At 42.8% G+C, this 27339-nt stretch overlaps 1 protein-coding gene across 2 annotated transcripts in view; it reads right to left on the bottom strand.

Moving 5' to 3' along the window:
- Positions 1-27339, bottom strand: part of ddx10 (DEAD (Asp-Glu-Ala-Asp) box polypeptide 10) — a 104945-nt gene that overhangs the window by 18727 nt on the left and 58879 nt on the right. For both annotated transcript variants that reach the window (XM_069189831.1, XM_069189832.1), the window contains exons 14-16: positions 25977-26102; positions 23199-23360; positions 16737-16793 (exon numbers count right to left, since the gene is read on the bottom strand). In XM_069189831.1, coding sequence (XP_069045932.1) covers positions 16737-16793; positions 23199-23360; positions 25977-26102 — 345 coding nt within the window. The remainder of the gene's footprint in view (positions 1-16736; positions 16794-23198; positions 23361-25976; positions 26103-27339) is intronic.

Here is a 27339-nt window from a genome sequence, read left to right as displayed (position 1 = left end):
TCACAACCATGTCCGCGGACTTCACAACCAGGTGTGGAAACCAAAGCCCCCCCTGCTGTTTTGACTTTCCCCCTCCTGTCTTGCAGGGTGAGGTGCCATTGGTCCTCTGGACGACAGCACACTTCCCACTGCGCACACTCGGCTTTGCAAAGCCAAGGGAACGAACAGCTTAAGGGAACTGCTTGACTGCGATGTAAAACTCCCACATCTGTTTAGAAATTATTACAGCGCAGATTATGCACATCAAAGTTCAAGCCTTTATGTTAACCGTGCTGCCAAAAAGGACAATGCCCTAAACTGCTTCATAGCATGAGGATCGCCAAGCGTGATCTGATAACAGTATCAAACATTGTTCTCATAGTGCAGGCTCTGTCTGTTTTTTTTTTTTTCAGCAGGCAGAGGCTGGGCTACGGCATATTGTATTAGTGCAGGTCCCCCTGGATCTTCCTGGTCATCTTGTATCAGCACTAGTGCCTCATTAACCCCGTGGACAGGACTCACACCCTCAAAGGTTTAAAGGCCTGACAAAGCCAGTCTTGACTAAATACTCAAGGATGCGAGAATGGTGTAATGCTGAGGTGCCACCGCTCAAGGTGGCTAAAAATGTCCTGGGTTTTATAGGGCCTCTGGGGCCAGTGACATTTTTTGCAAAAAGCATTCTCTTTATGTGCACGATACCAGAACATAAGAACACTAGGTTTTTTTGTCCCTGCTGAACATCCTAAGCTTCTGATGGGTGCAGGGTTTTTATGGGCTAATGGCAATTGAAATTGCTTCGGTTGCAAAATGTGCCTATTACAGAAAGGAAGCAGTCAATGATGGCATCTTCCGGGGCTTTTGTGTTTACTCATAAGTAATTAGAAGGCATTGGCCTCATTGTTAAGAAAGACTTTTTCATATGTAATAAGGGCTTAATGGTAAATCAATTATGGTAAATTAAGGTGATTTCAGCTTTAATCAAGTGCCAATCAATGCTGTACTGCCATATTAATGTGTTGACCTGGAGACTTTGTATTTAAGCTATGACTCCTGAAAAGAGTCTCCCTGAGGAAAAGCATATTCTCAGCGCTGGTTATTCAGCAATTATGCTCTGCATGGTCACAGCTGAAGCAGATCACACTGTCAAACACAACTTAAATGATTTACTATATTCCTGGCCACCGTAAACAGAACAACTGAAAAGTATGTCTTTGTGTTTCACTTGAAGACACAAAGTACAGAGAGGCATAATGTGGCATGCTGCAAAAACACTTCTAAATGCATATTATTCTCAACAAAACATACAAGATCATTTGTACACTGAATAACACTGCTAAATACTTATGATTTACATATTAGCATTTGAGCCTCATCTGTATTATTTTGTACTAAAATCAGTCAATTTACAGTCACTAAAACGTGGATACATTGAGGACAAACTCAGTCACCACCTAGAAACATTGGTAAGTTGTGCTCAGTGTTCTTTGGATTGTCAATGTCACTTAATGTGTTTCAGTAAAAATACCCACTGTCATTCAGTAATGCCAGGCGAGTCCTCACTGAATCATACATTTTCAACAATTCCTTCATTGGCTTGCACAAACAGCTGGATTTTACTGAATGCACAAAAATAACTTTGGATTTTACTGTTGAAGCAATAAGATCTTTAAAAAATAATTAAAAATAACTTGAGGCGTTACGTATCACTGCTCTGTAATGACTATAGTAAGACACAAAATGACAAGGTCAATAACCCCCTGAGAGACTTTTCCATTGCTCATATTGATAAAAATCCTATTAATCGTTGAATCCATCCAATGGCATTTCAATTTCTGTTAGAAATAATTCAATGACCTTTTTGTGGTGCTAAAAATTATGCTGTGTGTGCAAAATTCAGGCTTTCAGCTGTGAAAGCGAAGTGGCTTTGTACATCTCTGCTCTACATATCTAGGATCCCATTAAAGTTCTCCCCACTATTACACTGAGGCTAAATAAAGAAACTCCTTTATTACCAAACCTCCTTCTTCAGTCCCTGCAATGGCTCGATCATCATTTTTAATCATCAGCTAGTTTTGCAAGTCCATACTACTTCTCACATTTCTTTCCTGAGTATTCTATAATCCCAGACTCAGTTTAGGAACAAAACGTGTGAGATTCTTGTCAAACCTTCTCAGTATTTTCACAGCTTAACTCTTTAATCAAACGATCCACAACTACAAACACTGTTTTACAGTTTCTGAAGACTGCCTGGATTCTGGAATTTACTGTGAAAATTCAGTCTGATAAAGCTGCCGTGTTTTCTCTCTTGTCCCTGTCAAGAGGCAATCTCTGCTTCACAGAAAAAGGAGAATTGTTTCTTCGCAATGTAATCTCGGAGAGCTGGGACACCTCCCTTGTGAGACAAATGTGAGATTCTACACTTCAGAAAAAAAAACCCCGAACATAGGCACATACCACAGGCATATCAATAAAAGCTAAAACACACTTCTTTTCAAACCATTTGCTGAGAGCACTATTAATTGCATTATGCAATTACCTGAAAAGCAAACACTCTTTTATAATGCAATGAAAAAAGCAATATGGGCAGGTGTCAGTCTTGATATTTTCGTTTTTGGGTTAGATCACGTCAGGCAACACCCAGATCAGAGCAGCACAACGCACTGCTGGGCTGCTCCTCCTACTCAACCGGGCCTCGGCTGGTCTCCCTTGACCTCAATGCAACCACACCCACTGAGAGCTGGTGAGTTGAGCCTGCGAGAGCAGGAGAGAAGAGGCCCCTTCAGTTCGGTCCATTTCGGCTGCATCGCACTCGGCGCCACCGGCCTGTGTTAATATCCTCCTGCAGAAGTCACAACACAGGCCAGAGACACTAGCAACACCCTTACGTACCAACTTACCCACCACATACGCATCAATGCTTTCTTCCTTTTTCCACAGGATATAGTGATAAAAGCTCAGATTAAGTTCTTGCAAATCACATAAACACACATTTTGATTTCAACATAATTACACAGACTCTTCTCTGAAGTGTCAATCAAACCCTTTCATCGTATTGTTCGGTAACAAGGGTTGGTGCTTTGGTCTTGTGGATAAGTCAGCGACAAGTGAAAAAGAGAAAGAGGAAACTTTATTTCAGTCTAACGATCAAACATCACTGTGAACTGTGAAAAGAGAAAATACCTTTACCTAGATGCCCTGTGGCAAAACAATCAGTGCCAAAGCACCACAGCAGTCACAGGCATGTGAGCAGGCAGGACTCATAACTCAAGCAAGCGTCTGCCCAGGGGCTGAGCTGACCAGGAACAGCAGGCGCTGACTTGCTGGCATGTCTCTAGTGATGGTGCCATCACTCTGAAGACAGAAGGGGGGATATAACAGGAATTATACTCCCTAGCATATCCCCAAGCTCAGTTCATTACCCTGCTGGGAGCCAAGGGAACACAAGAAGATGACAAAAGTGTTTAAGAACATTAGCAGCTGTTTCAAAAGCTTAATAGTCTTCTTGTTAAATCACACACAGCTACAACACGTACAGCATTACACCAGCACCTGACACAGTGTCTAGGGTCAGATGTTTTACATTTGTCCTGAACTTCACACGTTCAAAAATATGTTAATGATAAGAGACACTGTCATGTCTTTTATTACCCATTTTCTGCTGCCACTGCACTTCATCGAAAACCCTGAATCAATTAATCAATTAATCAATTAATCAATGCACAAGACTAAACACAGACAGAAATGAAAAGAAGAGCCCCGGTGCCTGTGTATACACCTGATCAACAATGACTTCGCCCAATACAGGAAGGTACAGTACTAGTCCTTTATCTATACGACACTCCAGATCATTCCTTTTGCTCCTTGACAAATCTGACAGACATGACACTAAGTCCCTGTTCAAAGGACACAGGGACACGTACGCTCAGAATTATTCTGCACATGATTATTCATTAATCACCACAGTATGGGCTTTATTATAGGCCATGGGATGACCACAGAGCTAAAGGCACATTGCAGTGACAGAAAGTGCCATTTCTAACTGCATTACATCTCCCTTTTTAACTGGCAGCAACGTTGCTGTGGCTGTAGCTGGGAGAAGGAAATCCATACACGAGAGCGAGAGCACGGCTGTAATTAGACCAGCTCTGCCAGGACCCTGCAAAGTAGCAATTATTTCAAATTTGCATCCGTTTCTGCCAACAAAGACCTAATGCATGTTTTTTTTTACCAACAGGCTTACACATCTGTGGTAACTGCTCTTGGGAAAAAAAAAACATTCGGCCCGTTTACTAGATCAGGTTTCTTTCTAAATCCAATACCTGGAGCGGAGTCTCCAATGTTTAGACTTCGGAAAACGTTTCTGTACAAACAACATGCACCTCAGACATCAGATAGAATCATTTCTCAGTCGATATGCTTTGAATTTGTTCTTGGCTTTAACGTACCCCAAGAACACACGACAGACCACTTCCTAAGTTAGGACGCCACTAGGTCTTTCTTTAACCCGCCTGCGCGCGGACAACAGGTCACCCCCGCAGACAGCTCGGTTGAGGGTCGGGATGAATAAAGTCGCTTGGGTGACGCTCAGAAAGCTGGGCAGTCTCCGTTTTCCGTGTTCTTCCAGTCATCGACCGTCTTCAATCATCTCGCGCTGCTTAAGTTTCACAAAACAACCTGTTTTGTAACACGACCAATGAGACTAAAATAAATCACTAGGAGCAGAAGGACTGAACACAGCTGTGGGCACATGGCTCCTGCACGTCCCTCACTGGTCTCCACCCACCACCGACACGTAGTCCCTCACATCTACATGGCCTTGATGGCCGTAATCACTCAGCTTAAAGAGGACTTTTAGTACAACTAAACATTTTACATAAATGATACTAAGTGGAATTCCCTCATTTCTTTGCCCACTGGGATTTCTGTGTGTAAAATACAGAGTCAACGAATAAAATGAATTTCCATTCTTCCTCCCAAGGGCAAGAGCTAAAATATTGTGTTGTGCTCATTTTTAGAATTGTTTTCATCATTCTAGGGAATTCACGTTTTTAGGATATTTTCTGTACCAATAAACAGTTACCTAGAGGGACCAACTCCGAGTTTTAACCCACACAGCCTACAAGATTCTTCACTTTAAAAGAAAAAGGTGAATTATTGCAGCATCACTAGGCACTGGTGCCCTTTTTAACTTGCTTCCTTCTGGATTATGAGCTGCAATGGGTGTTTTTCATTTTCTGAAAGGAGAAGAGGAGGCCGAGTTCTCTGGAGGAGGAGGAAAGCTGGAGGGGGGTTGAGATTATCTACCCAGTGGCTGGGACCTGTCACAAGAATTTATGGAGAGAGAGAAGTTCCATCTTATTTTACGCTCCTGACAAAACATGCTGTGGTCAATAAATTAATGATATCTTCTTAGGATTATTGAACATCTGTGAGGGTAACAGAAATGAGCTGAACTACATTGCCACCATTTTCACCTCACCCTCACAAACTCATGCGGGAGAATAAAACTGACACGAGTAAAAATTAATATTTATGTTTTACGGCTATGTCTCCAGTGATCACCAGAAGGTGTATGCATTTTTAATCCTTTTTTATATTACATAAAAAACATCAGCCGTCAGTAAATGGGTTATGCAATCTCTTGTACTGACCTCTTTGGCTGCTTTATTGGATGAAAGATAAAAATGTCTTATTGAAACCTTACATGGGCGCTAGCAGTATTCCAGCTGCCTAATGCACGCAAAGGCACATGTTTCTACAAAGTCTGAGTATATTGCTTTTTACCAACACTGTGCAACAGATATTTACACACACAGCACATATGGACAACTGGGACAGCACTGCACTCATAACACCCAGGGTACAGGGTTGAGCAGAGATACAGGGTGGAGCCCCACTGATCTCCATGTCATCAACTTGCCTGCCTAGTCCCTCATTGAAGAGAGACCTTCGGCCAGCTCCAGGGAGGACCCAAGAAGGGTCATAAACAAGAGAAAACCCATCGAGCCTGTTAGGCAGTCAGGAGCTAAAGGTATGAGCTCTGACAACATGGCCGAGCAACCCCAAACTCCCACGATCCCTTGTGTGAAGAAGGTAGAGTATCGGAAATTCTGTTAGCACGATACCCTGATACCTGATACCCTGATGTAGTGGATGCCTAGCCACGAACCACAGAATGCAGGCCCGAGTCGGCGTATCACCTTAGCACCTGTGCACCTGATTGTGGTTCGTCACTCTTGTGGTCGGAAGTCACGTCATTTGGTGTAAGTAGTGGGATTCAAAACCATGCCTCCAAAAGAGACTGCAAGCCTGGTAAAACACAGGAGCCGAATGTCTACAGCTACCCTATCTAGACACTCGACGTTAATTCTAATTAATCTCTAAGTTCCCAGTCTCTTCCAGTGCTGCGGGAGCTTAGATGCAGCCCCCTAGGCCTTGTCCTCCTGGCTGCTAATATACACTAGTTCTTAATCCACAGGAGTGGCCAATTGCCAACAGAGCAAATCATACAGTATATGTTTTTTTCCACCCGTGGAATGTCACACTGGCTGCCAAATAATCCATTTAGGCAGGCGTGTTCAATTTTCATTCCAATAAGTGCCTTTAAACAAAGTCCCTACATTCACATCGTTACACCTGGCTTCTTGCAAGAAGATGTTGGATGAGTTCCACTTAGCAATTGGCTTAGAGCAACCAAACGAGATGTTGCTAGATGCTAAGCCCTAAAGAGGTGAAGTGGTCTTGTTTGCAATCTTTCTCGGGTTAAAAAGGAGAAAGTCTTATTTTAGTATAATACTCAGAGGCCAATGGTGGAGAAAATGAGATAAGAAACCCAAGGTTCAAATATTAATTGGAACTCTCCCCCTCCTCCACAAAAAACACACTTATCTTCCTCACTGACATACAGTCACAATAACACTCTGAGGAAGACTGACAAGCCTTCAGATGGGGCTAGAGAAGGCCAGCACTGTGCCAGATTTCTGCGTGCAAATTACAACTGCTTAATTAACTCTGGGACATTATAAACCTGTCACGTCCAAGGCTGTAAGGAATTCTTTGTATTTTCGTACAGAGGATATCACACTGGGTTAAGTGCTAGAGCACAATGCCTTGGTTATTAAACTGCCTCACAAAAAGCTCTGTTTCTTCTCTGCCTGAGCACAAGCCCAGACGCAGAATTCTTACGGGGAAGCAGTCAAGCCGGGTTATCAGCAGAGCTGCAGCAGCAAAACCTCCTTTCCATTATTCATAAACACCACGGCGCGGGCCTTGTTTGTGTGACTGTCTGTTTCTTCAGGCCCACCACCTTGTGCTAGAAAGGAGAAAGAGTAAGGAAAAGATGCCCAAATCCTCCTCTAGCAGCGAACATTATTCGTACACATATGGAACTGTTTTTTAAATATATTTGCCGATAACGAATAATCGGCGATGCTCTGAAAATGTAGAGCTGGAAAAACTGCAGGTGAGCAAAGGAGACACAGAGAGAACCACCCTGTCACTGTCCACAATAATAAATGCGGAGAGTGTTGCGATACACAGGAACAGATATTCAATTAAAAATAAGCTTAGCTGCACAACGTGCAAGTACGAGGCAGAGCCATCTTCTACGACACAGTAAAGACATGTTTGCAGGAAGATTTAATTTTTTTTCTCTATATGTCACCAGGATTCTAAATTTAAAAGAAGAGCTAACGCAACAAGAACAGTTTCGCTTTCTTGTCACTAAACGCACACACTCGCAGCCTGAGCTGCAGTCAACATGTAAGAACAGAGCTTGCCAAGTTGGCAGTCCTGATTACTTTAAAACCGTGAGTCTGAAGCCCCTGGGTGTGTTGACAAGCTGGAATGAGGAGGTCTGCCGCCACACAGCATAAATTCACAATCTCCCCCCTGCTCATTGGGCACTGATGGAAGACGGGGCTATTTTAAGCCTCTCTCTCTCTCCCCTCTTCTCATGTTGAAAGAGGTTCACCTCGGAAGCAGGGATGTTGAAATACATGTCTGACTGCTGCGCCTGCACAGAACAAAACTTGTATTTGCCCGTAAAGAACACCGCCTGCCAGTTCAAGGAAAATCCTCAGCTTCCAGAGGGCTCGCGTTCTGCTTGGCGTTGTAGGACTGCTGTAGCAGATTAGTCTGACATATGCAGGCGAGGCAGGAATAACAGTACTGCCGTAATGCAGATGACTAGGTCAAGCAAGGGGGAGATGAATGCCAAAAGAACAGCTGGGAAAAGGGATTAAGGAAAAGTGAAGGTCACTCCTTGAATTCTGGAGTGCTTTCATTTTATACAGAATGCTACAAACACATTACAGATTCACAGCCTACTTACCTGTATGATAAACTACTTCAACACGACGTTTTCTGATATGACTTTAGTACCAAACAAAACATTGAATTCTCCAAAAAAAACAAGACATCAGCCCGCTCAACAGGCATTAATTCATCCAAAAATGTCAGGGAGGAATGATTTCATAGGTTGATTGTCGGCAGGATTTGCGAAAAGGTTTTAAGAGGGGTCCGTTCTGTCATCGCACAAGGACATTTGTAAATGACCCTTGCTTCTCAGGTAGTGATGGAAATGGTGAAACGGGCGCATCATCGCAAAGGTCATTCTGTTTTTCCAACTGTCTAGATTGGGATCCATGCTGTATACCTGCTGTGAGCCCTGAAGATACTGCAGGGAAGTCACGCATGTGGCACTGTCTCAGTGGGGATTACTACAGCTGTAGGAAGTACTTAATTGATTGCTAATTCCTTTGGGACCAATTAGGTGGATCTCATTCATAATTTCTAACAGTTAAATCCAATAAAACCATAAAATCATTAATAATGGAGGTCTGGAAAGGAGTACATTATTTAAAGAGGATGAAATGATGACAAAGTCCCTTTTGCATAAACGGAAATCTGCCATTTGTGAAAACAAAGCTTTAAAATAGGTTTATCATATGACTTTTTCTCAGCTAAAAAAATAACTTTTTTCTATGGAACAAAGAAAACTAAAGTGGTTAAGGAAACCTACGAATGATTAACAGTATGATTAGCACTCATACAATATGCAGGTACAAATGTACTCAGAAACCCTTAATTTAAATCATCTTTATCAAATATCAGCTAGGATGTAAGGTTACCATTTCCTGGTGCCACAGCAAAGACAGTAAATTAAAATACCAATCAAGTAAAAAATGCTGAAAATGCTGAGCACCTTAATCATGATAAACTTATATAGGGAACAAAAGAACAAGCTGAAAAGAGAAGAAAAGAAACAACTTCTTAGGGTGTCAAGAAGAAGGCTCCACAGCCAAAACGTTTTTCTTTTCTTTCTATAGGGAACACCCCAAGCACACTGACAGAGAACCCTCAAATCAAACTCACAGAAAGAAGCTGAGCTGTACAGATCCTGTGTGCACCCGAACAGATGCTAAAAGCCTATACAGCACCCTGCAATACTACAGACAGCACAGCAGGACTGGAGAGAGGAGCATATCCTGCTCAGACAGTCTTGTGAAGACCAACGGCAGGTGCAGAAGGGCGTCTCCACCCAGAATTGCAGATTCCCAGGAAACCTGAAAACATACAGTTCAGCTGGGCTCCACAGAATGGAACTGAATTAGAACAGACAAGCAGGAAAACCAATTCATGCTAGTGTGGCAACGACAGAAATCCTGCCTCGACAGATGCATCACCGCATGGTAGGCTGGTCCTATTAGTAAAGGAAGTGTGATGCCAACAGCTCTCCTCTTGGTACTGGTTACTCTCTGGTTTACAGCACCAAAGGCACCATGCTTACTCTATATCAGTATTCAGCTCACAGACGGATTCACCCATCATGCAATTTTAAACTGTCTCACGACCCACAAGGGTGGAGATGGAGGGCATTTTCCCAAAGCTCATGCACGTCCTGAAACATAACTGCTTTTGTACGCTTTCTCCCACAGCAGGAATGTCTCTTCCTTCCAATGCTCAGCTGCCTGGTAATTTCCTCTCCCACCAACAGAGCTGGGAGCTCTCCACCGGAGACCAGACCTCACCCCACAACGCTGCAGAGGAGGCGGCTTTTTCTGGGAGAGTTGGTTTTGTATACTTCTGTTTCTGTATGAAACAGAGCGGCAACTAGCTACGTCCCAAGGCCAGTCTCCATGAATGATCAGTTTCTGTAAATGGTCCAGGAAAGCTGCATTACGGCTGGCAGAGTGTTGGCATTCCCTGGAGCCATCCAGACCATCCAAATGCCCTGTGGGGAATGTGGGCATGGAAGCCCGCAGGGAAAGGGTTGTGGACTGGTCACCTACGGCCAGGAGTGGAGTTAACAACAACGTCTGCAGGACATACCGAATCAGAACTTTGGTGCACCAGCCAACTGACCCTCGAAAGGCCTTTCCTGTCCAGCAGAGGCAGCTCTCATGTGTCCTGTGGTAAACTGTCATCTGTTACTGTGGCTGCACTCTCCAGCTGAGCCAGGCACTTGCGGTTGAGGCTGATCCCTGGAGCCGTGCAGACGCCGACGTCTCTGGAAAGTGCGCGGAGTGGAACGACAAGAGCCAGTGCTCACATATCGTCCTTACAGGGGAGCATTAATAAGCCAGAGTTTTTACAAACATTTAAATACGAAATAACTATTCTTCTATCTCAAGCATTAGACGTGAGACAGATGGCACCCATGAAAACAATTGATTTTCCCGCTGGGCCGCAGGATAACATTTTTGCAGACATGACAAGGATTTAACAGCTTTGACTTCCCCGGATTTTAGACACGAAGGGCTGCATTCGGGACTGGGTCTGTTTGTGATGATTCATGCAGAAGCAGCTATTGTAGTGTTAAGAAGCTCTCCATTTTAACGAGGCAAAGGCGATCACAGCAAGCTAAATCGGTTTCAGTTCTCAACTGAGACATAATTCAAAAAGGTCGTCATAATTTTGCATGCCCCTTATCGAAAGACAAGGCTTTACATAAAGAGAGATCCTTCAGTGCTTGTGAACAATGCTTGCAGAATTATTGGCGGAAGATTAAAAACAAGGTTTAAAAGTAACAAAAGATTTTGTTCCATATTTCACTGCTGATTGTACCAAAAAATAATACTGGGTTTTGAGACTGTACGTTCAAAGCCAAATGATAATGTAGCTCGACTGTGCTTAATATGTTTGAAATCTCGATTGCATGTCCAAATGGAATAAACACAACTTTCCACTAAGCTGAAAAAAACTGGGTTGGTCTTTAGGGATTTGACAGTAGAACTTCCCAAATTTCAAAAATAAATTGCTCAAAACTAGACATTTATTTGCTTAGTGGACCCCTTGAGCCATGGTGCAAAAGACTAGTTCACAATTTACCTTCTCCGGCAGGAATTTATCAAGAAGAGGACATTATGTTGCCTGAGAGCTTACACAGCAAAGACTGTGCCCTTTGACATTTAAAACGGTATAAACTCTTGTTTCTCTAACAACTGCCATCCCAGGAGTACTACATCAACCACATCATCATCTTCCAAGAACAGCCTCAGAGGAAAGAGACTTCTCACTACAGACCAAAGTCAACTTGTCTTTCAGCCAATAAACATGCTTTAAACAGGTCAGAGTACATTACTGATTACTATTAATTTGAGAGAAGAAGATGGAATTCTGAAAGATTAACATAAAAAACTAACATCTCTGTTTTTTTTTTTAACAAGTAGCATTCTCATTTAAGAACGAGAATAGATGAACCAGCAAAACAGTCCATCTTTTCATTGACATGAGACAGAAACAGGTTTGCTTTCTACTTCAAGCTTCTATCATCTGGTTCAATCAATGAAGCTATTTATATGTAAGCACCTAATGTGAAATACTCTTAATTGTTTGTGGGCATAATTATGTATATTTAAAAAACTCATTTACGACAAAGACACGAAAGATGGACAGGGGCTCAAGTCTCACAGAAACAGTCGACCCTGGATTATTGAAGGAACAACTCTTTCAGAACCTTAATTTCCCACATTATGGCAAAGAAACCTGCTGAGTTAGTGAAGATCAGACTAGATACTGCAGCATGCTGCACGGTCTGGTGACAAGACAGAGACAAAACAAATGTCTTGTTTGCAGACCAGGCTCTGCCAGAGGAGTCAGTGACAGACTGCTGAAGGTTGTGGTATTGAAAAACAGTGCGGCAAGGCCAGAACTCAAAACACAGCAGTGACACAAAGGGCAGCCTGCTTAGTCCCTGCTACCCTGCCCTGTCGTCTTTCCTGAGCAACGTGGCTCGTTTCCTGTCTCTTCTGTCCTCTCAGGTTCACCTCATAGCCTGCGCTCACAAAATCTACCAAGTTCACTTGAGCTCAAAACGTTTGCGAACCTTTCTGAAGTCCACCCATCTGCTACCATACATAAACACGGGTACGAAAATTAAACTAATTCAACTTCAACGCTACAAGATTATTTCAAAAATTATAAAACTACATAATAAGCAACTCATTTTGCTCTAGGTTTTGGACAGAGCAGCTTCTCTCAGGTTCAGCTGCTGTATTTAGAAAATGACAACTAGAAAGGTAAGACATCGATATTTTGTGTTAAAATTGAGCATTATTTTGTAACATTTTTTGGGCCCAGGATTGGTTCTCCCACTGTGTTGCTTGGACTACACTGTAAAGCTTTAAATAAAAGAAGATATTCTGCAAGTACTCATTATCACTAAAAAAAATGCTCTCCTTGCTCCCTCACACCTCTGGCAAATGTTTCAGTGACAGATCGCAGAGATCACATTCATATGCAGGAGCATATTAAGTTGAGATGATTTATGACACGTCAATCTTCAAACAAAAATGTGCTTGTAGTACTAGAGATACATTTTCAACACAGATTCACGGGTCATTTGTTAGCACAGCAAGTATTTTCTTCATCTGTTTGCTCACGCTCATGGAACTGCAGCTCAAGAAGGAAAATCATAACGGCAGGAGTCTCATTGTTTTAACAGCTTATTTTAGTGCTTTCCACCCATCTTCATGACACCATCACTTGTGGTGACATCTTAGAAAAACATGATTCTAAAAACAAAAACACTGGGAAACGTTTATACAATAGTAACCAAACTAACAGTGTCAGAAAGGTGGAGAATTAAATTTGGAAGACAGAGGCTTCAAACCCTTTGACCGCAAAGTGTTTTTGGGATGCCAGATCCCAGCCAAGGACAACAATACAGAGGGACACAGCAGGACCCTTTGGACCCAGTGTCAGGCTCTGCCAGACCAGAGGTAAGAAGATGTTGAGAATGTCTGACTAAAGTAGTCAATCTTGGGACCTTACCCTCACAGGGTGAGTCCTGTACCTTCTGCAAGAGACAACATCGCCCTCACAGGGTGAGTCCTGTACCTTCTGCAGGAGACAACATCGCCCTCACAGGGTGAGTCCTGTACCTTCTGCAGGAGACAACATCGCCCTCACAGGGTGAGACCTGTGTCTTTTGGGGATTCCTGTATCTCCTGCAGGAGGTGACTCTCTGCCCATTTCACTAACCCCACTGGATGCTTTGATGGAATTTTTCCTCATTTTGTTTAAAGGCTTCTGAGGTATTCTTTTTATATAGAACAGCTGATGATATGTAACGTTAAAGTTTTTTCAGAAGGTGTAATGACTAACCATCTTAACTTGAAATTTTAAAGCAATCTTTTTCATTTAATGAAAGGACATTTGCCAATATTTTCCAAAGGGATTAGCTGGCTATATTGCTGGATATAATAATTATTCATCATACTTATCTTCCTGCCATCACACTGCAACCTTTCTGTGCACTTGCCCATTATAGGAATTCAATTACAAACAAACCATTTGTGAAAATTGGTTGTAGACATTAACAACAGATGTCTGGAGAGATAAATGCAATTTTCAAAGATAAATTTTTCCTAATGGTCTCGATGATCATTAAACATGACTGTTAAGAAAAAAAAAGGCATTCAAAAAATCTTGAGCAAACCACCAGACTGAAAAAGAAAACAAATTAAAGGGTACAGACATCTTCTTTACATAAATTAACGTAATGAGGCTCTCCCGCTGGTGCTGATACTTCTCAGGGTTTGGTATCCTCTGTCGATAACCGTAAAAAGGAATGTAAGGGAGTCAGCATTAGTTCCACCTCATGACATTTCCTTGTTAATGAAACAAAACTATGGTTCATAAGAGGTGATGCTCTAGCTCTGTTATGTAAGGAGCCCCACACACCACTACGTAAGCTGAAATCGGAAAAGAAGCGAATTGTATTCTCCAAGTGGAGGCACTCTAGCTCAGCACATGGGGACTAGGGACACATCCCAAAATCCTAGGAAAAACACTCCTTGGGGAAGATCAAGATCTAACTGGGGGTGCTTCACGGACATGTGTGATCCCTGGATGTGATGAGCAGAAGAACTGGCTTATTTTCCAGAGACATGAAGGAATGTCTGCCGCGGGATTTTTACAAGCTGCCCAAAGTTTGTTTCCTGTATTGTTACACCTTAACGAAACAGCTGTCGCGCCTTTCTCCTTTTCACAGATGAAGACATCTTTGAAGACTGTGGAGCATGTAGTCTATCAAGCACACCACAGCACCACTATTCTACATACACAAAAAGAAAGGACTGGGAAATGGTAGCCTGATATTGCAGAAAAACAACGATCTCTCTGCAAGCCTTAAACTTAAGAACGTTGAAAAGACCTTACATTTCCTTCCAGGATTGTCAGATGTTTTCCACTACAACCCATGAGTTAAACACTTTGATTGGAAAGACACTATGCTTATAACATCAGTGCAATTTCACACACGGGTGCCAATATACAGCACTAGAGAAAAGTAAAAGTATTCAGAGCAGTGAGGTTATCTCTCAGAAACGAGGTCCATGTTATTGAATGGCTTGAAAATTGCAGGTCGGGTTGCTGATGGTTGGCTTACAGCACCGCTGGCAGGAGTTCCAAGGACACAGGGTTCACAGGAGGAAGAGGGCGAGCTGAACACACTCAATTAATCTAGGCCACATTTTAATAAACATTTATCTCCATCTACAACTTAATTAGCACAAAACATGCTTTGTCCTCTGCATGGCCTAGAAAACTCAAATCCCTACTAGTCTCTTACAGATATGTCATATATAGATTTGTTAGCAAGTGCATGTGCATGCTGCTGGTAGATGACCACAAGTCTATTGCTCATCCATCCCAATACCACTAAAGCTTTCTGCGCATCACATACCTTCCAGGTCACCAAAACAACAGTAACAATAAGGCAGAAACACACACAGAAGCAACATCGATCGTGCTGCTTTAGGTTAAACTATGAGTCAATTCTTGTAATTCTTGTAAATAAGATTTACCAACGTGGCAAACAGAGAGACACAAAATCATTATGCATGTGCATGTAGTTAGTGCTCGGGACATTTCGCACAAGAATCTCAAGCCCTCACAAAGCCTCCAGGCAGACCGCGTGAGCACACTGCCCACTAGCTTTTAATGCCAATAATCATTCCATCCACAAGCCACCTAAACGCAGGCAGTGACCCCAATTCATAAGGTCACCTCAAAAAACTGTGGACTTGCTAAGCTATCACTTGATTGTCAATAGACAAGATGCCATCAAACCAGTGTGAGCTTTGATCTTAAAACTCCAAATCTGGATACCCCTGGCGACCTTTCCTCAGTGAGCAGGAGAACAAAGCCTCTGCAAACAGCAATTAATGGAATTAGTGATGTGTGGTTCAGGGTTTTTATTTCACCAAGGCTAAAGGCTCTGAAAAGACTGATCCTGTATGTCAACACTGACTTAGATAAACAAGAATGATTAAAAAAAGAGTCATGTCAAAAAAGAGTTTCTCAGAGGGCTTTGAAAACATCCACAGGCCAATAAAAGTTGTTAAAACAGCATACTGATATTGTTGTCTTGTCTAAACACCCGCTGAAAACTTGAAAAACAAGATGTCATCCTTCTGTATGAGATCATTTTCATCGCCAATACTGCACTTTACATGTTAATCCGCAGGACAAGGCTGGATGCCCTTTTCAGGCTTCGACAGCTTTCTCTTCTTAAAGACAGGATAGTTTTAACATACCGATACTCTGCTTCCTGAAACACAACATCTACGAATCCACAGTGACGCAACACCCAACCAAACCCTGTCTGACCCATTAAGAAACGCAGGTGTTATCATCTGTGCCAGCAGTGGCACCAAGAAAGGAGATTTAATAATAATAATAATTAATTAATAATTGCTTACACTTGTATAGCGCTTTTCTGGACACTCCACTCAAAGCGCTTTACAGGTAATGGGGACTCCCCTCCACCAATGTGCAGCCCCACCTGGATGATGCGACGGCAGCCATAGTGCGCCAGAACGTTCACCACACATCAGCTCTCAGTGGGGAGGAGAGCAGAGTAATGAAGCCAATTCAGAGACGGGGATTTGATCAAGGACTCCTCTTGCCACTTGCATTTAGCAATGTATTTGACCAGCATATTCAAGACTGATTTATCTTTATAACTGGTACATGGAAAATGATGTCCACGTTTTATTTCAGACACATGAGAGAAACAAAACAGACATCAGTTGACTGATTGTAAGTTGTGTAAATCACATGGCTGCTTGTGGGCAGCCAGGAGAGCTGCAGAGCTGTATTCTGCTTTCTTCCTGTGAGTAGGACAGCCTGTGTGCGCCCGCTGGATCGCCAGCGCAGACTGCAGCACGTGTCTGACTGGTGCCCAGGATCAGCCCTGAGATGTCTTTCTCGACAGCCTGGAAAAGCAGGAAAGGCACATCTTAACTCACCTCCTTCTGTCGCTTGCTGGCCTCTCGTTTGGCTGCCTTTTCTTTGAGCCTTTTCTCCTGTTAAAAAAAACAAAAGTCCATTAGCACTGTAACAAGAACAAGAACGAGAACAATGTCCCCTGGCACACAGCCACCATTTTCAACAATCCCCCAGCAATTTGTGTTCTTTTGTCCTGTGCAGACTGAGCTACTTAAGGATGAGCCCAAGGACAGGCCATTTCTGCACTTTGCAACAGGCTTGTCCAAATACCAGCTCCGGTTAATGGGGAGGGAAATTCACGAAAGGCGAAGTTTCTGGGGAGGTCAGCCAGAAATCAATGACAAATGCTCCACATTTCAAATAATGATTTTTTATCTAACAGGCTCTCTCCTTTCCAGAAAATGCCTCTTTTCCCTTCAGAACAAGCAAAGAAGGATTGAACAAGAGGTTCAAATCGTAATGTTTCCAAAAAAATAAAAAGGACGGCATAAAAAACAAAACCAGTGATGCACTTAATGTGTCAAACAGCCAATAAACCAAAATATGAGTGCAAATCCCTCCATAGATTGTTAAAACCCGATCAATCCTTTCATCTCTAAGGCTCAGAAAGGCAGGCACTTGCCCTTCTCTGTCCGCCAAATCTTTCTCACCTCTGTCCCTTCCGGAACGACAAAGGGAGAAAATGTTTTTCAAAGGCAAAGCCGAAGTCTCGCGGGGCTACCCAGAAACATTTGCACTGTTGGCTAAAAGCAGTCAACCATAAAACAATAAAAGTATGCAAATTCATCAGCGAGTCCAGACAGCCCAGGATTAACCCAGAGCCTGCTAGGAGACATCAGCAGGACTCTGGAGGGATCAGACTGGTGCAGAAAGTCAGCTGTGCACTGCGCCTGATTTACTAATAGACCACAGAAATGCAGATTAATGTTTAAAATCTAGGTCTGACTTTACAAGTAAATCCTCCAGAGAGCTATAGACTTATTGACTTAGTGTTTGAGACAATTTTTCCCTATCACAGATGTCTGCGGAGCCAAATGTGAATATGAGGTCTGCAATTAGGACTCTCCATGCACTGTCATTTTTCATCAAGTCAAGGACACTGCAGTTTTTAGTCCAGTATAATTGTGTAATTCAACATTTACAGATCAAACTGATAATTAAAAGGATTTGCATGTGTTTCAGGGTGAAGTTCACTCAAACGCTCACAATCATTTTGCATAATTCTCTCCTCTATACAACCACGCAAATGTAACACTACTTGTCATAGTAAACACTTAAGGTGCTATTTTCACATAGATCAGTACAATTCAGACTTGATTAAATCACTCTTGGGTGCAACTAATTTCTAACATCTCTCGCAATACAACTCATCTCAATTAATTACACACAAGGGAATTCAACACATTTTAAACTGGCGTCTTCATGTAAAAAAATCTCATTATATGGATTTCGACTTTAAAAGGATCTGCTGGCGTTTCTATAATTGTATTCTCTGGATGTCAATTACAAAGCTTTACAGCCTGCACTGGAATCTATAACACTCCACCAACAGAGCAAATAAATCACTCGGACAAGACAATAACCGAAGTATAACTCCCAGTGCCGAGCATCAGACCCAGTGACTGTCAAACCGTGGCCTCTCTCTCGAAGTGCAGAAGGCAAAGGCACCCCTATCTGCCTAGCTGCCAGCTGGTTTTGTGGTGTGGGTCAATAATGACTGAGTATTAAGATGAGACCCCCCGCTAGCCCCTGCAGTTGAAGGGAGCTGTTAGAATGCAGTCATGCAAAGAGAACAGACTCCTGAAGTTACTCCTGCTTAACTTAGAGAAGGGCATTTAACACTTACAACATACAGTAGGTGAAGTTTTCACTACAATTAGTTCAGAAGGTAAGGGAAGAGTACAACAAGAGTCTTGGACACTAAGATCCTCCCCACCACCACCAACCTCATTTCATTATTTACAACATTTAAGTTGAGGCCTCACCAAAAGCCAGTCCATCCGCATAATAAATGCCAAGAAACTGATCCTACATTTCTAGGAATCCTCGTTGCCTCGCTGGAACATTAGAAAGTGAACGGGTAATTTTGTCATTAGTTATGCCTCCTGCTTCTGTTAGCCTTCAGACTATGCGCATGCATGAATATCCCTTTTAGTGGAAATAAATCGGTATTGAAAGGGATTTATTTTATCACTTAAACCAGCAGCTTTAACTAAAATATGAATTATACATCGGCATTGCTCCCAAGAGTCTCTAACGGAACCAGCAATTTAGGGCTAAGATCCTCAGCTTTCGTACAAACTTCTTGCTTCACGATTTGCATTTTGCTCACAGTCTGCTAAACAGGATGGACATGAAAACAAAGTGCAGGGCAGGGACGTTTGGGCTTGGCCCGTTTCTTCAGACGCGGGTTCGGCTCCAGTGTGGACCACGGCTTGGGGGTGCCGGTACCAACTGGGCCTGCCAGGCACCAGGGTCTACCCCCAGAAAACGGGCAGCTCTGGAACCCCTCCACAGCCGGCCAGCCAGCAAGAGAATGAATTTGTTCTTGTTTTGTATCTTTGTGTCCAGTTTTAGACCTGCCAAAAGGCTGCCAAGGAACCGTTGTTCATCTATCCATTTATTCAAACTCTCAAGCTTGTCATTCGAAGCCTCGAGTGTATCAGATGAAGACGCCAGTCTTGCCCAAGGGTTTGTTGATCAACGCAGCTGAGCTGGCTCAAGCGCAGTCCTGCTGCGGGCTGGGTCCCGGGTTCAATCCCAGCCTGGCCCCACTGGGGTCCAGAGAGCAGGGTCTCCGCCACTTCAATTTCACCAGCAGAGAAGAGTATTTCTGCAAAGGACACAATGCAACCTTCTGGAGACTTAAGGCCATCTCGGGAGACGATGTCTTACAAAAGACACAGTGCGTCTTAAAGGACAGATGCGGGCTGGACTGCGCACAAGAATATCCTGCATGTTCACTCCAACGTGTTATCAGTACAAAAGCAGTTAATCTCTCCTGTCTGAAACGTTTTCCATTTAAGTGTAAAGCACAGTGCACAGTGTAAATGGTTTCTGTACACTTCAGATCTGCACACAGGACGTCTGTGATATTTAGCAGTGCGGCGAAGCGGGAATGATTAATGTGCAAATACACAGTATTAATTGATTTCTGTGCCTCTCTCTCAAACAACTGTCAACACCAGCATACAATGCAAATTAAAATAAATTAGAAATGGCTTTATGTGTAACCCACAATGACACAATGCCTTCAGCTGCAATCACACAATGCAGTGGCTGTGTAGCTACAGAAACGCACTAAGACTCACAACACAGCTGCTGGTCTGTTCTTGTCAGAGTGCATAGACACATTTGAATGCCACACAATCTTTTTTTTTAATTAGGGCCATTTGCATAAAGATAATCCTATAAACCTGAGCTGTTCCCACGTAGATCAAACTGACAAAACGGTCATCGGAATACCTGGAAAGTCTGATTCCCAGTCAACATTAGCTGAAAAGAGGTCAAGTAAAAGGACATTCAGCTGGTGGATTTAAAACAATCTTTGCCATTGACAGAGCCTGGTGAAAACCCTGCCCAGGGGCTGTTTTTGTTTAAACACCCTGTAACCCTATAACACCCTGTCCACTGGGCGTGCAGGAGCAGGCAGTGGAGGCTGTGCTTAACAGCTCCAGTCCCATTCTGAAGAGCAGCCTGGCCAGGGGATGACAGGCTGAGCCTGGAGCCCTCTGCTGTGACATTCTTCTCCATTTAGTTGCTCAATGTCTCTTTTTTTAAGCAAATGCCTGCAAAAGAAAAAAACTGCAGCTTCGCTAAATATAGCTGCATCACAGCTTAAGGCTTTCACAGAATCAGTCATTTGAAATTCAGTGTTTACTCATGACATTACTTTAGCCTTCTTTTCTCAGCCTTTTCTTTTTACTATGCGTGCTATCTGGGTTAGTGTTATGCATCACATATCGTGCAACACATATCGTCCGGTCCTCCAGGGCTGCTGACCAGCTGGCTGTCTCGGTCTCTTTAAGTCTCCAGCTTCTCAAGAACGAGGAAAGGCTTCAGCTTGTCCAATCAAGCCATTAATGAGTTGAATTAGGTAATTAAGGGCTCAGGTGGAAGGAAAACAAGATGCCTTCTGGCCCTGCAGGACTGGAGTTCTGCCGCCCTGCTGTAACATATATGTATGTTTTGTCTTAACGGGCTGATGAGAGATGGATATCCACCCTGACTGCAGCACCAATCACATCACTGCATGTAAACTGAGAGCACCTCTGCAACAAAAACAAAAAACCCCAAAAAGTAATTAACAGCTCAAAGCACTGCGATGTAAACGGCACTGAAGCACAGCTGAGACCAACATATCTAACCAATTAGGTGCCTGTGTTTTAGACCTGTGGTCTGTAAAGATACAGCAATAATTCACACAGACACTGAGGATGGAAGGTGCACGTGTGATGCTCCTGAGCACAACGCCAGCAGTACCTTCCTAGTGAGCCTCTTCAAAACAATAGTTTCTGAAACTTATCAGACTGAAACTCCATCTAAACCAAAACGATGCCAACTCTGCAGTGGCTTTGAACCAACCTGAACACAGAGGGGAGGCAGTTCAAACAGCAGGAACGGTTCTTGAGTCTTGCTGTCGTTACAAAAATTCCTCACCTCTGATGACAATTACAAAGCTCTTCAAAGAGGAATCAGAACGTCATTTCAAAATTAACATCTCAGGAGAGGATGTCTTACAAAAAGTGATATCCCACGCTGTGCCTTTCAAGGAATATGTTGCAAAGAACGTCGGGGAATGCAATGAGAGACTATTGCCATAGCAAAATTTCCACAGAATAAAAGAAAGGCGGTTACAAATTAAATTTTAGTTATCTCCGCTCTGAAGCATTGTGATTTTTTTTCCCCTCGAGAGACACTTATGAATACAAAATGGAAACACGCAAAGCTTTATCATAATAAAGGAAAAAGTTAAACCAAAACAAAGTCTTTTTTCTTCCTCATTTTACTGTATGCTTTCCTCCTTGTACTAGAACCGTTTTCTCCAACTCAGCATGAGACACGTCTTCCATTCTCTTCCAGTGCTCTTGTAACTGGAGTGTGGGAGCCCGGCTGTGAGGGTCAGGCTTTGAAGGCCTGGCACAAGAAATAACTAGCATCTCAACCGCACCATTTCCAGCAAGTCAGTATATCATGCTCCACTGGGCTTATAAATTAAAAGACACCCGATTCTGCCACTTCAGGAAGTGGATCAACCCCTTCAGGAGTCACAGTGCACGGTTTAGAGCAGGTATTCAAACTGCTGTACCGCTGTGTCCTGTGATACGGTTACAATGCAAGTAACCAGTATAATTACAATCAGACAATGCCTGGGCTATGGCATTTTAATCAAAATGATCCTTCAAGCTGTCAACTTCTGGCACTTCTGCAAAATATTTGGGATTTTTATGAAGACTTAAGAGGCTTGGACCCTAAGGAGGGCTCCTTGCTTGGGCAACAGTTACCAGTTTCAACTTGAAACTCTATAAATATATATGCTGCTGAAAGGACATGTTCAGTACTTTTGCTTTTTCCACAGTAATGAATAATGAACAAACCACTAATCCTCTCTCCTAATTAAGCAGTTTTAAAAATTTTGTTTGGATTTACTACAGAGATTATCAGAAATAAAGCTTTTCATCCTGTAGATCAGAATGGCAACCAAATGCTAATTAGTGGTGAACTCGAGAACGGACTTATTCAAGCATCCTTGTTACTATACTTCAGGTTTGATACTGGATTAGTGTTATTACAGTGGATGTTTAACATGACTGCAAATGCATTTTAACAAAACAATCACGTTTCTTCACGAGCAGACTCACACGAAGACACACACAATGTCTTTCAATGGTGTAGAACACAAGGCCATTATCAGGGATGATAATTTATGATGCTCAGGTCAAAAATAGAGGCACCTTTTACAGAACAGTCAGAGAAAGTACACTGTAGTTCATTTCAGAACAGGCTGCTGAATCCCAACACTGAGGTATAGGATCATGGTTATGAATGTAAATGTGTTTTTCGTGACAAATGCAAACTATTCAAAACATCACTGTAACTGCTCTGGCAATTAATTTCAGTATTTAGCAAAATCGTAGTTACGTTTTTTTTATGAAATACTATGAGCACAAGCACTTAGAGTTCCCCTCTCAAATTCGAGGGTGGCAGTTGTTACAGCATGTTCTGTTTAATCATTGTTTGTTATTTTTCTGTGAACGTGATGAATTGTTTAGGTTATGCCCAACTGAATTTATACATTTCCTAAGGAATTAACACAGCAACTTGGAAAACACAGGTGAAAAAAGACAACACAAAGACATCTACAGGTATACATAACTAAAAATGGCCGACAGGTTAACAAAATACATGCCTACATTTAAAAAATAAATCATACTGCAGTCTGTCAGCAGGACTGATTAAGAGCAGAATTGTTGCTGACTCACCTTGTGTTTCTCCTTTACTTTTCTCCTGTATTCTTCTTTGTCCAGTTTATCCTCTTCAAGCAGCCTCTGCCTGGCCTTGTCCACATTGATGCCCAGAGTCTCATCGTCCTCATCGTCGTGCGGCACTGCCGTCTTCTGCGCAGGAGGCCACTGCTGCACCACCTGAAGGACAGCACACCCTGCTCAGGAGAGTTCAGATGAAAGACTGCACACCCTGCCCAGGAGAGTTCAGGCGAAAGACTGCACACCCTGCTCAGGAGAGTTCAGTGAAAGACTGCACACCCTGCTCAGGAGAGTTCAGGCGAAAGACTGCACTCTCTGCTCAGGAGAGTTCAGGCGAAAGACTGCACACCCTGCTCAGGAGAGTTCAGGCGAAAGACTGCACACCCTGCTCAGGAGAGTTCAGGTGAAAGACTGCACACCCTGCTCAGGAGAGTTCGGGCGAAAGACTGCACACCCTGCTCAGGAGACTTCAGGCGAAAGACTGCACAACCTGATCAGGAGAGTTCAGTGAAAGACTGCACATTCTAGTTAAGAGAGTTTCAACATATCCTGTTTGCCAGCTTTGCCTATCCAGGTTAATTAATATTTATTAAGACATATTGGAAATGCCCCAAAATAAAAGCAACTTGGAAATATGTGGGGATACTGTTGGCTGCATTAGGGTCTATTTTTCCCCAAACCCCATTAAGTTCTGTCATAATCTGATGTATCTCAGCTGCAATAATAAATACAAACTAGTATTCTTACCAGGGATGATTGCCGCAAAGAAGACAGAGATGGACAGAGTCTGCTACTTTGTTTTTCTTGAGTTTGGTTTGGATATTTACATGATATTGTGGACCGAGAAAGGTCCTCAGCTCAGCACACTCAGCCTCTTATCACTATGTTGGGAGCTGGGGACACTGAACTGATAAAGTAATTTAGATGACGTGAAGGTACTTGCCCCCTTGTCTATGTATGTTTCTTGCTCTTTTTTCTTTCTTTCTTAAATAAAACACTACAATGTAATTGTGCATCTCTGGAAGAAGTCAACATGGCCTGATTTGTTCCATGATTGCTTCTGCGTTTCCTGACCCACAGGGTTGGGGTTTCAAGAAAAAAAAAAGGACAAGACACAAGTCTGAGGCTGACAGGCAGCCCCACAGGAAAGGGACAGGGGTCATTTAAGCCAAATGCCACACAGACTTTCTATGCTCTGCTTGTACAGCAAACAATCAATCTCTAATTATTTCCTGATTATAAAAACGAAATGCTCTAAAAGAAATGAGAAAAGGGTGTGGCTTTAATAGGACTTCAAAATGGACATTTAACTTCCGCATCATGTCGAGCAGCTGTTCCTTCGAAGATATCATGAAAATGAAGCAGAATTGATCAGAATTGTTGTCCTATTGCAAGTCGGCTTGCAGCATAACTCAATATTCCCCCAGCAGCATCCCTAAGGACGGACACTAGTCAAAACTGGGGGTGGGGGTTAATAAATCACTGGATGTGGCGTCTTATCTGGACAATCCAGGAGATACCCTGGGGGAGGGGCATGTATGGATTAATATTCATGTGGGGAATACCCTGAAACAGACTCTTTCATGCCAGATATCATGCTGAGTATTCAGACTCTGTGCTATAACCCCAACACTTCTGCCTGCACACAGGATAGAGGTGAAGAACCGTCAGCAAAGGGGTGAGGCAACAGTTCCTCCTGCCATACTAATACAGGAGCTCTGCAGCACTTCAGGCCCCTCTGACAAATGGGAGGTGGGGGGAGTTTGCAGCTGCTGGTGTTCTTATAAAGAAAAGCACAATAAGCAAACCAGACCTGGGGTGATCAATGCCTCTCCCAGAGGGAGGAACGTAATGTTTCCCTTGACCACTGCTGCGCTATTTCAGGAAGTATGCATCAGCAGCATCGGCGCTGCCTTGTGTCCTGTGTCCCAGTCAGCACAACAGACTGACTAGAGCTCACACAAGCAGGTCCGGTGGTTTGCAGTGTCCGAGACAGTGACTTGGCTTGGCCTCTGCATGCAGATATTAAAAACAAGGTATTAACTAAAACATGGGAAACATCGGGCTAGGAGAGGCTACTTATGAAAAAGTGGTCAAGTCGACTCATGACCTTCCAGACAGTGTGGGGAAGAAAGTAAAAAGGCAAATGAAACGTTAGGATATACAGTTACAACCATTAAACTTACTTCAAAGGAGTCTAAATTCAAATTGTACAATGCACCAGCAAGGCCTCATTTAGCACATTGTGTATCATTTTTGTCATCACGTTATAGACTAGATACAGCTGCTCTGGACTCAGAATGTAACTCTCAAAAGAAGAGTGACCACATTCTGGGGCTTAAAGAATGTTCTACACTAACAGGCTGAGGGAACACAATGTTTTTAGACTGGAACAAAGAACACAACAAGTGGATCAGATACTAGTATTCAAAATCCTAGTATTCTAGTAATACTAGTATTCAAGACCCTGACAAAGTCAACAGAGGATTTCCTCAGAATGAGCAGTGTAACACACTTGGTGTCAGTCTGTGTGCGCTCTGCTGGCCCCTATTGAGCTACGCTTCTTCTGTGTGCCAGAAAATGCTGAAAATAAGATTTTTTAGAATGCAATATGTGGCAGCCAATATTGTAATATTAGTAATATCGGTATATTGTAATAGGTAATATTGTTCCTAAGCCCAACCTGCAACAAACAGAACTTATACCTGAAAGATTCCTGTAGTTATAAATTGAAGCCAACAGTAATAAAGACATGAAAAAGCTCCAAAGACAAACCTCTCCATCTTCAGTAAAAGTCTTCTTTGTGTTGATTCTGAAGTTTCTCTTCAAGACCTTTTTGGCTTCTTTGAACTTGGTTTCTTTCTCTGTTTTTTTCTTTGGTGGTTTTTTGCTGAGGTCTTCCTGAAATTCAAAGTAAAAAACAATGTGTTTACTTAAGGACGGTCATCAATGCTCTGCATGACAAAGCACAATACATTCGTGCATAAGGCTGCAGGAAGTTCAAAATTCTACAACCAACAGAGCTATGACGCAAATCACATCACCACAGATATTTAATATTTAAACATGTAAATTACACAACATTTTAAATTGCAATGTTCTGTTCTCATAAGCCTGACTCCACCATAATGTACTAATTTTTCTTTCTTTTAGATTTTGCTGTATAACTGAATGAGCTTAGAGAACACTGGACTTGAACGCAAAAGTCTTAAGATGCAGGTCATTCTGAATACAGTCACATGATAAAGGAACAAACGGTCACATAACAGAAACTACTAAAAATGCTAAATTCATGAGAACCCAGCTGCGAAACAGAGCAAGTCCCTGGGCCAGATCTGCATCTTTGCCACATGCTGATACACACAATCAGAGAGATAAAAGCTCTCGTTACAGAAGGAATCTTGAATGTGCACAGTCACTGCCGATGGCAATGACACTGCAACAGCAAGGTGCCATCAGTTACCTTTAAGCATCTGACTACCTGAGCAAACAGCTGCCCGTGGATCTCCAAACACTTCTCCTTTCCATCTTAACACTGATTTAGTAACAAACACTAAGAAATACCCAGCAGACTATAGCCCACTGGCTGCAAACGTCATGCATGAAATGAAAGAAGAAAAATGCCAAATTAAAACTGAGAATGTGATTATTAAACTGTGGTGTTTTACTGGAAGGAAATAGGAAAGTGCAGTGACTGTTGCTGCCTTATGCAGTTAGATGCGTCTTCGAAGAGGCCACCCTCCTGCGTTCTTCAGCAGCACTAGGAAAACATCACAGAGGCGTGCAGTACCGCCCGCCGGGGTTCACAGCACACACGGACACAGGGGGCCTGTGCAGATGATGGCGAGACTTAACCCCAAAACACAAACAAAGCAACTTTTTAAGGCTCAGCTACGCCCTACATTACTGTTCAGAATCTGCACTCCCAGGCAAGTCTGTTAGCTAGTGAGAAGCTAATGGATCCAAGGACCTCACCCAGCTGTTTCTTGAAGGAGGCCAGGATATCACCATCAACTTCATGGCGGAGTAGATTGTTCCACACCCCCACAACCCACGTCTGCTTATTTCATTAGCATTTAGACTTCTGCATGTCTCCAAGGACTGAAATTACTAAACTGTGTTCAATTATGGGATGTTA

Source organism: Lepisosteus oculatus, chromosome 5 (genome assembly GCF_040954835.1).
Source record: "Lepisosteus oculatus isolate fLepOcu1 chromosome 5, fLepOcu1.hap2, whole genome shotgun sequence".
Classification (NCBI taxonomy): Eukaryota; Metazoa; Chordata; class Actinopteri; order Semionotiformes; family Lepisosteidae; genus Lepisosteus; species Lepisosteus oculatus.
This window is presented reverse-complemented; position numbering and strand designations above follow the sequence as displayed.